The sequence below is a fragment of the Emys orbicularis genome, chromosome 2, assembly GCF_028017835.1.
Source record: "Emys orbicularis isolate rEmyOrb1 chromosome 2, rEmyOrb1.hap1, whole genome shotgun sequence".
Classification (NCBI taxonomy): Eukaryota; Metazoa; Chordata; order Testudines; family Emydidae; genus Emys; species Emys orbicularis.
In genome coordinates this window covers 104,601,214-104,613,998 of record NC_088684.1, presented here as the reverse complement: position 1 = coordinate 104,613,998, position 12,785 = coordinate 104,601,214, and the positions used below count along the sequence as shown (strand labels likewise).

Sequence of the window (12,785 nt, the reverse complement as noted above, 5' to 3'; positions counted from 1 at the left end):
TTTTCAGGGCTTTTGCCTCTAATGCTGAAGTTCATACATTAGTTAAGTTTAGCAGTATAATCCTTAGCTATCACTAAACACCACCCAGCTAACATGCATACAAAATGACATTTTATAAATTAATATAACATTTTGTTATAAAAATATCAATATGAAACATGACAGCATGATTCACTGTGGAAAAGGGGTAGAAATGTTATTGCCAAGAGGCATTCTAAAATACTATACTAGTAAAATAAATATATTTTAAAAGTTATTCTTACAAAAGCCTACTTTCAATGTAATTTTAGAAAGGAAGCTCTTGACATTTTGGAAAGCGAAAGCACACAGAGTACAAGAAAAAGCAGGGCATTCCAGTGTTCTTGTTTTACATTCACATTCTAGTAGCACTTTTCTCTTGAGTCTCTTTGAACAAGACAATTCAAACAAATCTTTATTTACATTACAGATTTACATTTTTACAGTCTTGGAGCCTGATCCTGTAGTCCTTACTCAGCGCCCACTAAGTTCTATGGGAGTGTCGCCTGATTAAGGACTGCAGATTGAGTCCTTTGTGAGCTTTTAATTTATGTAGTTTTTCCAGTGCTCTTTTCCAAACACACTGGGATTTTGGGTAAAGGTTCTCTCCCCCGCCCCTCTTTTTTTTTTTTTTGGCAGGGTGGGATACTTATTAAGAGTGTCTAACCTGCTTATTTCTCTTACTACCATTTTAACTAAATTTTGCTTATTTTTTCCCCAATAGGGAGATCTTCCTCTGAACAAACCTTCACAGCAGATTCCAGTCATTTGTGATGGATACTAGTAATATAACCATTCAAATATTGCAGTTCTCTAATCTAGAATGAACTGCTCAAATACAAACCATGTAATTATTTCAGACAAGGTACAATAATCATTAAATCCAAATTCAAAAGTATTCTCATTATTTCAAAACATATTTTTTTTCTAAATTAGAGACAGTCTTGTGATTTAGATATGTGATAACTAAGAAATACAGGTAGATGAGCTTTCAATAGATGCCTAAGCCACTGCACACATTATCATGAGAGACTATCAACATGGATCTCTCTCTATAATACATCAGTGCTATAACCAGCCTGTTATGCTAATGTACAGCTCAAGAAAAGCAACGTTTTACATTTCAAGTGTGCCCCTCAACTTAAAATATGAAATGTAATAAAACACTATAGTTAGATTATTACAGCCCACTCTTACTCCCACTGAAGTTGATGGCAAGCCTCCCATTGAGTTCCATGGGAGTAGGTTTGGGCCCTTAAAGACTGGGGAAAGACTCTGCCTTTCGGATTCCCCTCCAATAAAACAGGAATATAAATATCCAGAATACTTTTTAAACTATAGAGCCAGGTATATTCATCTTTTTTTTAAAAATTAATCATTTTCTAAAATAGTATTTTTTAAAAGCAATGTAGAAAGTAGATTTTTAAAATAAACTCCAAAACACAGAAAGAATCCGACCAATGTCGCCGATCTAGAAGAGATCATTTTGATATTTTTTATGAAATAAATATTAAAAAAAAAAAAAAAAAATACTAATGACCTTCCCAAAGCTTCACTTTCTATACTGGCAAGCAAGCAGATGTCATTAATTGTAGGAAACATTAATCTGACATACAGACATTATTAATTGTACAGCACCTTCTGTGAGTGCTGAGATTCTTTACAGAATTATAGACTATGTACCCAATTCTGCAAGCCCTTACTTGAGTGAGTAACCCTTACTTATGCAAGGCTATTCATGCAAGTAACAGTTTTTAAGATCAGGTCCCATACAGACACTTTGAAAAAGAACTATGTAAGTGAAAGTGGTTAGTTCTAACTATTCTTTAAAAAAAAAAAAAAAAAAAAAAAAGGCAGTCACTGGAATGAAATGTATGCTGATATATTTTGCACTTAGCTTCCTACACCACTTTCAATTTTAATTATTAGTTTAAAAAACAAAACAAAAAAGTGCCATATTGTGCCACTGATTTTTAAACATAACTTCCCATTGATTTCAGTGGGGACTTCTGCTGAAAAGTAGATTGCTCCGTGTTGCCCATATTTATCAGAAACAGTATATTTTGCTGTCTGATAAAATTCAAGCATCACACTTATATGAATAGCTGTATAGGCTAGAGGGAATTCATCTCACCATTTTATCATATTCCAGGCTGTTCAACCTTTTACATCTGTCATAGTTTTAAGCCAAGAAGTGTTTTTTTATATTAGTCTGGACTTGTACTGCTGGTGGAATACTTTAATCATTTATTTTGCATTTCCTTTATGTTACAAACTTTCCTTTACTCTTCCACGTACTAAAATAAAAGTGATTAAATTAATTAAATAATGCAGTATTTTATCATTTTTATTTCTGCTCAAAACAATGATTAGATAATGAAAGTGCTACTACAATGACGTTTTATGTGGAGGGTTTTTTTTTTTTAGTTAATAGAGTAACTGCTTAATCTTGTAGACATCCTGTACTTGTTACTGAAGCAATAGGAGTTGAATATGAATTTTTCTGAGTTCGGACTTCAGGGTTTGAGCCACTAACTTCTCAATTATTTGATTTTTCTCATTAGCAATTCAACAATTAACAGTTATTGAAGCTGCTAATGGTCAAGGGATGAAAAATAACTTTACAGTCATGAGGGTTACTGTATGAAAACTGGTGAAAATTTGTAGCCAACACATCCACAAAGATACTTAAGGCCAGATCTTCAGCTAGTGTAAATATCACTGTAGCTGCATTGACTTCAATAGATGGATGCCAATTTGCACCAGCTGAGGGTCGGGCCCTTTGTTTGAATTTTTCATGTTAATTTATTTGAAGATGTTTTGAGGAAGTCATTTTTGTTATCGTAATATCTTGCACTACTTGTGTGCTCTGTTGGCACTATTTGGGAGGTACAAGATGTTGATGGGGAGAGAATTCTACTTTACTAATGTCACTAACTATACTCATCAAATGCTGTTCATACTTCAAGCAATGCATCTCTATATGGAATACAATGTTAATCTTCTCTCTTGTAGTCTGAGAGAAACAGAGGGTGGGAACATGACTTAAATGGTACAGTGACTCTTCCAGTTAACATGAGGAAACGTGTAAAGTTAGAAAAAAACTGGCACAGCTATGAACCCTATGTATAGATACATAGGGTTTGTAGACACTATTTCAAGAGTCTTGTATTTTTACAGCAGGACATTCTCTTATGTGCTACCAGACAGCTAACGTTTTTTCAATACCTGTGAGAGAAAAGATAACAAGTGGATATTTCAGAGATACTAAATACCATTTACTGCTATGAAATGGGCTTAAATTAAGTATTTCAGTCTAGTAAGAATAACTCCTAAATACATGCTGTTAGCTAAATGCCATTTTTCTTAGGACAAACAGTTTTACAATGTGAAAGGAGCCAAAACTGTTTCACTCTGTTTCAGCTTGGCTTCTGTTTTGTTTTTATTATTATTATTTAAAAAAACCCACTTCTGGTTTTTGCAGATAAATTACTTGTAAAGCACCTTTTCAATTATATTAGATAAGGATCCTTACAATCTAAAGTAATGTTCTCTGGCAATGCATTGTTTTACTATACATTTTTGTTCCAGTGGCATCATAAAAGCCTTAAATTGTGTGCTTTATAATTGTACATACTTTCACAAGAGAATTAGATAAAACAATGAAACACTCATTTTTTAGGATTAGTATACTTTCAAAAGTTAACGTGTTACCGAAAGTTTTATAACCAAAGAAATATATTGTGAAAGGTCCAAGATATTTGTTAAACAAAACGTTTTCTAAACTTTTCAGATCACACGCAATAGTAATAATAATGGCAATGAAAAAGCTGGAAAATCTCTTATTTGTGAATCAGGTACAGTTACAGAGCATTTAATAACAGAAAATCTTTAATCATTTTTAAAAGAATATGCACTTCTAATGTATGAAGTTAAAACTGCCAACCTTTTTCTGTGAAGCAGCATATGAACTATAAAGAAGTTTCAGCAAAAGACAAATTACCCACCAGTTAAAGATAAAAATGTCCTCTAATCACAAAACTAGATGTAGAAATCTCTTGCGTGCAATTCTAATAGTTATTTCAAACAGCAGGTCTTAAGCAGTTTTGTTTGTATCTGTAGCAAAAGATCTTATAAATATGCCTCCCAATTACTAAAGATTAGTGAAATACAGAATTGGACAAATACTTATAATTCATTTTGTCAGAGTAGACAAACATTTTTTCAAGCATAATTTTTATTTGTTAAACATATATAAAAAAAATAAATAATTTTATTTTCTTCAAAAAATATTAACTTTCCCATGAGCCAGTAACCTTACAATTGATTGATCCTTGAGAACAATATTACTACTTTTTGCTTTAGCTTTATCTCCTAAAATGTACAAAGCATTTTAAAAGTTTGCTTAAATTGTTAGAAGACATTTATTTTCTTGCAAATTAATTCTTTTTAACTCTTTATGATAGCTTTGAATCCCATAAAGAAAGATGAATTATCACATACTGAGCCCAAGCTGTGAAACAGGAGGAGACAAATAGAGACCCCTACTGTGTTTAACAATGGAGAAGAAATTCCATGCTCAATAGAAAAATTTTCTGTCCTTTTTCACAGACCACAAAAGCTGTTAATACGGATTTGAACAGTGGAGGGCACTCTTGCTATGCAAAAACTTGTATTGACCTGGCACACTTAGCTTGATCTATTCAGTGGCCTAAATCTCAGAATTTGTTAAGTAACAGCCACCTGTGGCACTGTCACTAACTGTCTTCTGTTTAAAACATTTGCAGTTTCTAATTTGTGCAATGAAGCACTAGTTAGCTAAAACACTAGTGCCATTATGTATGCATGCAGATGTGGAAGGGATGCAACATTCACAATTTGTTCTGAATATCTGTGTAAGATATTGTATCAAATAATAAGATATTTGTTGTTTCAAGACCATATATAATAAGCTATTCAGTTGGCTGATATCACATTATATATATAGAAAATACATTTATATAATTAAATATACACAAACATGCTAACTTTTTTTGAAACCATTTTTTTTTAATTAGGAATCCTTACAGTTTCAAGACTGATAACTCTAACATAGCCAGTACCGAAACAGAAAAGTACAAAATCAAATAAGGCTAAAGAATTAAATAAAACACCAGGCTTTTACATAATATCCTTGTTTCAGAAAGTTGATGATTAACTAAGTCTTAAACTACATAAATGTAATTTTAGACTGCCTAAACCTGCAAAATAAAACAGACCAATGTCTGAACAAACACTGAAAAAATGGCCAGTCTGTGTTTACAGGACCACAAATATGAGAAGCCAATTACGAGCCCAATCCTGCAAAGGCTTATGCACAAGAGGAATGAACACACAAACATTTAAGTCAATGAGACTACTTCTGTGAGTAAAAGTTACTCACGTGCACAAGCGCCTGTAGGATCGAAGTCTAAGTAATTCACTGCTAATTATGTAGCTCAGTCATTTTGCTCATTTGCCATTCTCTGTACTGCAGTGTTGTGTTGGATAACTAAAGCTGCATAAAAAGCTAAATAAACCTATTACTGCTAGTCATCTGCAGCTTATGAAACATATTACTACATAGATATAAAATCATACAATGGAATTACCAAATAGAGCTATTTGGAGGGCTCTCTTGAAATAGTGAACAATAAGGCTGTTTTGATTAATTGAAACAAAAGTGATGTGGCACCTGCAGGGTTAATTAAGCAGTTCAAGATGCAAGGCTGCACAAAAGGAAACCTTTTCCCTTCTTTAAGAACTGTAAACACTTGTCCTGAATTAGATGGGCATTTGATAAGTTGTACAGCATGTAGCAAACTCACAGGGATCTCTAGTTAACACTCAAATTCAGTGTTAACACTTAACAGAACAGTGGTAAGCCGTGCTGCCAAGGTCAACTGCACAGATGTACTAATTGTATTATGAGCTTGACATCTAGTGGCCACCCCTGGCAGGGCAAACCAGGCAAAGGTTAAATCAGCAAGCCTTGTTAAAGCACTTCTAACTACCCACCCTCAGGGAGAGTCCTTCGGAAGCTTGTTGGCACTCCGTGCAATCCCACCTTTTCAATGAGACCAAACAGACTTTCTATAGTACGCTGGACACTAATGCACAGAAAATACAGAAGGGGTGGTCTTGAACACAAAACTTAACCTGTTTAAGTGTGGATTGAAAAAGACAGGCATACACTGTAAAATATTTAGACGTTCTATTGACATTGTCAGAGGTATTATTTATTGGTGTATTTTCCAACCCCAGGAGTTTTGATTTTTTGGGGGGAGGGAGAAGGCACAATATTAACAAAGTCAACACTAAGAAAATTAGTACTAATATTGTGTATAGTAAATTAGAACAAAACAAAAACCTAGAGTCCAGTGTCATTTTGCTCAGCATTTAAAATAATTATTTTAAAATTTCACACGTTTGTTTTCTATAATTCATTTATGGTATGATTTTTCTAGCTTTTCCAATTGCCAATTACCTCCCCCCCTTCCAAAAGAAAAGAAAAGAAAAGAAAAGAAACCATCTGTAACAGAACAACACTTAAAAATGACCCTAAAGGTACATTATGTTTTAAACCTTGCTCAATTTATTCATGGAAAACTCCTATAAAATTCAGTGGGAGGTTTTACCAGGGTATAGCAAGGAGGATTTTGGCCCTCTACATTGTAATGTACTGTTCAACAAAAATGTACAATTATAACTAGATTTAACAATACTTCCTCTGAAAAGTGTATAGTACATTACTGTCAGCTTACAGAAAAATATTCTGGTTTAAGTGTTTCATGTTTGCTTTATTTTGTATAAAATATGTCAGAACTGAACTATTTTAATGTCATACCAGACCTGTTTTATTATCAGCAAAACTAACTGACTCACGTCCTGAGTCAATGGACATTCTACAGATTATGCTTGTCCCAGCTTGGCAATCAGTCAACAAATCATATGGGGGGTGGGGTGGGGTGACAAAAACAAACCAAAAAAAAAAAAAACAACCTCCTAAATATCTTCCAGGACTTAAACTGTTTTTCAGAAGTAGAATTTATGGACATTTATTTGATTTTTTTAAATAAATTCTTATTTAAAAAGAAGCTTGAATACTAGCTTCTCGAATGAAATTTTTTCAAATATTTTAGAAAGTACAGGTTATCAACATTTACATTTAAATGTATTAGTATCCTGCTGATACTTATTATACAGAAGTCAGTGTAGCACCTTTGAAGATTTCCCAAAGAAAAGAAAATATCCATATGACCACCTCAAGATCAATGGCAAAACTTCTGTGAGATTAGCAGCACAAAATGAAAACTGACCCACTTTTACCTTCTTTTTCCATTATCTTGCATACAACAATCAACTTATTAAATAATTCCTGATGTTAATCCATACATTTTTCCTTTAAAGAGAATCAAAATTATCTACAACTATATAAACTACAAAGTTTGTAGATGAATTACGTACAAGAATTCCAAAAGAACTTAAGCAAACAATGTAAATTGTCCTTTCCCAGTAAAGTGGCAATTAATCAGCAATACTTCTATTTTACCTTAAGATATTATTTTTAAACTAAGTTGTTGCTTCAAAAAGATTGTTTGCAAAATCATAGGAGTTTCACGTTTACTGATAGGTTACTGTCACCTTTCAAGTTCTAGAGAAAAAAATATTTTGTGTTTCTAAATTATATGACGTAAACTCTGGGGGTGTTTATTGGCTGTTTGTTTTTTTATATTTTTAATGCAGATATATTCTTATGCTTGTAGGGTGTGTGTTTAATTTATATACACACATATATATCAAATATATTTTTTTAAAGAAAATTGATTACTCTACACTGACTTGGTGTAATTATATATGTATAATTTCAAAAGAACACTATTAGTGCAGCCAGTAGATGTTAAAATATACATAATGTAATTCTAGTTCACCAGCATTCAAAAGATACAGGAATTAGAATGTATTATGCATTTTGCAAATGTAAAAAACCCCACCATTTTAATGTAATTATATCCGGTATTTTTAACAGACATTAGGTTGCAAAATCTTATTCAAAGATTGCCCTTACTTCTTTCCTTTAAGGTATTCCTTTCCTCTCAAAACAAACAATAATACATCTGACCCATTAGCTTAGAATGAAAACAGTCCAAAGCATCAATTGCCATAGTAACTCTTACTAGAACTTTAGAACAGCAACACTGGAATCACTTTTTTAACATAATAAAAACTTTGTTTCATTATTCCTACTTTAAAAATGCTAAGCTCATGCTCTTCACTAGTATCATGAATTAATCTGAGTCAAAATGCATGTAATATTTCTCTTTTCTTTAGTAGAATATAATTTTTAATTGCCTGTAATCTGTTGATTTAGGAAAAACACTAGAAATTTAAAACACTAATATCTGAAATATTTTTTTCTTAAAAAGGAAGAGCACATTGTGTTTGATATCAACAACAGTTTTTCCAATTCTTCTGTCGCTCTTTGTAAATGATTCCCATCATTTTGTTTCAATATGGCATCCTTAAAACGTTGTGTGAATAAATATCTTTTTGTTCATTATTCTACAATATATCTGGCAAAGCAATCTATCATTACTAGTTGTTTGCCAGCATTTCTTTTCCTGTTCACAAAAGGCATATTTTACCTTTCCACATTAAAAAATCATTTAAAATGATTTTCTGAATGTAAATTTGTAGCTTATGACATTGTCAATGATGTTCAGATTTCAAACACTTTCTCATCAGACTGCCCATACTGAGACTGTTCTGTTGTTAAACTCTACTGCATTATGCTGTCATCCAAACTGACTTCAAAAATTATTTACTACAATTCTAAAGCTTCCATTGTAACATCGCCACCTACGTTGACTGGCCTCCATATAACTTTAAATACAGCCTACTGTTTATCTTCCATTCTGTTTTCCAAACTGTCAGGTTTCCTTTTGCTACTGTTCATTTTTAATTATAAGTAATAGACCTATAGAACATTCACTTAAAATGCTTCACTTAATGAAAATATATTTTGATAATGATATTAAATATATGCTTACATTAAATAAATAAGCTTCCTCAACTTAATATTGGGTTATCAATAATTTCTATCACAGAGTGTACATACTCTAAAAATGTGTAAAAGGATACAGATAAAATAAAAGCATTATTACTTTGTTTGCTTTAAACCCCCCGTGCCCCTACAAAACTGCAAAATGACTCCTCCTCTGTTCTGTCCTGGACTGACTATTTTTGGCCTGTTGCAAAATATGTTCAGGAACTGTGGCAATATCTTGATTACAACTGTGAATGGAAATGAAAAGCACTGACTTGAAAGACATGTTTTAATTCTAAGATCTTCTTTGTGCAACTAAATATATTTGACCTTTTAAATTGTTTTAAAAGTAGCAATATTTGTATTTTGTATTATAAAGTGCAAATGATTTACACTACACAAATGTGCACTACATATCCTTCAACTTGTTTACACTACTAAGTTCACCTTGTTCACATTTCTGAAATGAAAGTGAAAAACCAATAACACTGCTCCAGCTTTTTTATTGTTAACTACGAGGGGTTTCATTCCATTAATTTAAATATGTTTTAATAAAAGGGGACACAGCACATTTTGATAACAGCCTTCTAAGACTGAGAAGTATTTACATTGTTGCATTTTAGGGCTGCTGTGAAAGCCGATTTTGAGCTATTCAGGGACCACAATAATAACGCTTTAAAATTCCTCACTGGGATGCAATGTAGTCCTTTTGATGGAAAGACTGTCTTTCTCATTCGGCAGAAATAAATCCATTCATTTGATCATGTAGTCATTGAGGGCAATACAAAACAAACCAAGTGTGAGAAATTCTATGTGATGAAGTAAACAAAACAAAACCAAAAAAAAAAAATATATATTTCCATGACAAAAAGATTCTTTGTCCTTAATCTACCCACCATATGCAAGCGTTTCTTTTTAGCATATCTCCTGTTCTAATCTCGGGTGACATGGCTACATCGATAAGACTCCCGAAACAAAGCAAAACAAAAATAGTTTAAGAATTTTCTTCAATATATTAACTCAACAGAAGTGACATAATGAGGTAATGCAGTGGTTCCCCCCCCCTATTGAAATGGATGCTGAACATTTAAAAGTTTATAAATGAGAAATTCTTAAACCAAGAACCCTCCCAATAGACACTGTTTAATTAATCTTGTTTCCACAATGACATGTAATTTCAATTTAATTTTTGCACTGTCACTGCTATGCTTAAACTAAAGTAAAATAAAAATACACCATGTTTTGTTCTTCAGGTGTGACAGAAAGCAGCATTTCCTTGCCTGTCTCTTATTGTCAGTATCCAAAAGGCTTTTCCAGAAGTGGTTCGCAGCCCCTTCTCTTTCCTTCCCTGGACAGTGAAAACTAACCGCTTCTCACCCCCCAAAAAATACCCTGGGAAGGAGAAAGGGGTGGTGGCAGTCCTGGGTTTGAAGATTTGCCAATCTGACAGATGTTTTAACCTGATGAAGTGGATTCACACTACCCTAAGCTTCTAGGTTGTGAAGTTCTGATGCCATAGTCAAAATCCTCCTTAGGCTCCAACTTTTATCCCTTCCCTCCCTCCCCCTATGCAACTTGTAAGTAATTCCAGTTTTGAAGCACAAATAAAGCGATGTGGGTTTTTGCATGTTGTTTTGGGAAAATAAAGTAACGAGGGAGTCTGGAAATAGCGTCTCCCTTACTGGTTATGCAAGAAATTAAAAAGATAAATTGTATGGAAGAAGGAAAAGAAAACTTTCCAGTGGAAGCCCTAAACCTAACCAAGGAAAAGTGAGAGCTGTAGGACAGCCTTTGCAAATTTTACTTCTAATCAGCACAGTTAATTCTATTTTAAAAAAGCCTGAAACCCCATTTTCAAAATGTTATGGGGGGGGGGGGATCACTGCAGCCCCGGGACACTTGTTTACTGGTAGTTTGGGCACTCTGGTGATATTAAACCAGGCATATGTGCCTCTATGTGTGTGTATGGGGGTGGGGGGAGGGGGGACTCATGGCGGATGGGTGGGAAAAATAAACCTTCCCCATTCCATGTGGCTGCTGTGAAAGATGATGGTGGCAGTGATCGTTTGTAGTCATTAGGACTAATATTAATCAGAGACGAGCCCAGAGGAACTGAACTGAGATGGGGAGCAAAGATAGCAAGGAGGAAAGGGACAAGAGCGCCCAGGCTCCTCGAGAGAAACTCTGCTCCCCAGCCAGCCAACTTCCCAGCTATGACAACGTCCCCTACACCCTTAGGGGCTGTACCCTCCCCCCCCCCGTTCCCCAAAGCCCCCTTCTGCCTGGGGGGGAGGAGTCAGAGGTGCGGGAAGGCAAAGCCTTCCCACCTAGAAAGTGGGGGGTGGGCACTTTGGCAATGGGGGGCCCTTCAGCAGCCCCGACGCCTTGAGGAGGGTTCGGGGGAGGGCGGGGGGGCCGAGCGCGCTGGCCCGATTTGTTGGGAGTGTGGCTGGAGCCGGGCTGCTCCGAGCCCCCCTGGCGCTGCTGCGCATCCCAGCCCGGCGGAGCTGCCCTGTGCGGCTCTTTCTGCAGCCCCCAACGTCCCTGCTTAGGGGGAGGAGATGGGGCGGGGAGGGAGGGGGCATTTCTTCGGCTGAAACTACGCCTGGGCGCGCGAGAGCGAGCAAATATACCCAGCTGGGAAGGGGGAGGAGAGCTCGCCTCCCGGGTGCCAACCCCTCTGCCTCGCGCAGCTCCCACAGCCCGGGGCAACCCAGAAGACTCACCCCCCCCCCCCCTCCTCCTCCCGCCAAGTCCAGCGCTGATGAAAACGCCGCCAGGGCCAGCTGGGCGTTGATGGGAGGGATGGTTTCCGGGGGGGCAGAAACTTGGCTGAACTGTTAACTTTTCCGCTGTGTCTTCCCGGAGCGGCTCTAATCCCCACTCTCTGCAGCACGGGGGACGAGCCGTGGCCCGCGATGAAAATAAATAAATAACCGCTCCCCCTCCCCCCATCACAGACACACAGAGCGAGAGAGACACGGAGCAGCCCCTTACCGTGCTCAGAAACTACCTCCGCCTGCAGCTCCTCGTCCGACTTGAGATGCTGGGGCTTCGCTTGCTTTCGACGAGACATGCTGCTAACTGCGGCTTCTGGATGCTGCTTTTTGCAGAGGCATCAGCGGGAGGGGGGGTAGCCGGAGGGAGGGGGCTGGAAATAATTGATCGCAAAGAAAAAGTCGAGTGGGGGGGGGGGTCCAAACAAACTGAGCGAGCTAGCGGGGGGATTAGCCGGGCGGGGTGTGCGCGGTGCTGTGGGTCGTGCGCTGCGAGCTGGGGCGGCTGCGCGGATCGCGCATGGGGCTCGGTAATTATGATTGTGAATAATGCATGGCGATTAATGGTGCTGGGGGCGAGCGCGGATTGGCCCGGCTCCAGCGGACTCAGGCTGCATATGTAAATGAGGGACGGGGCTCAGCAATTAGCCGCTTCACTCCGCCAAATGATGCGTCTCCCCGGCACCAGCAGCGCCTCCTGCAAGAGGCACCGACCCCAGCAGCAGCAGCAGCGGCGGCGGCTGCAGGGGCAGCCGCAGCAAAACACACACACACGCACACACAGCGCGCAGCTGGGCTCTGGTGCGCACACACTTTACACAACATATGTGCGAGCTTCACTTGTTGGGGAAGGTCATGATCTTCGTGTTCTTCTTCCCCGCCCCCCCTCCGCTACTTTTGCTTGGCTTTCTTCTGCTCTCTGGGCT

The 12,785-nt window shown here is 37.1% G+C and overlaps 1 protein-coding gene across 1 annotated transcript in view; it reads right to left on the bottom strand.

Moving 5' to 3' along the window:
- SALL3 (spalt like transcription factor 3) overlaps positions 1-12,158 on the bottom strand; it is a 20,246-nt gene extending 8,088 nt beyond the window's left edge. Inside the window, exon 1 of the mRNA XM_065399182.1 lies at positions 12,080-12,158. Within this exon, the coding sequence (XP_065255254.1) occupies positions 12,080-12,158 (79 nt within the window). The remainder of the gene's footprint in view (positions 1-12,079) is intronic.
- Between the last annotated feature and the right edge of the window lie 627 nt (positions 12,159-12,785).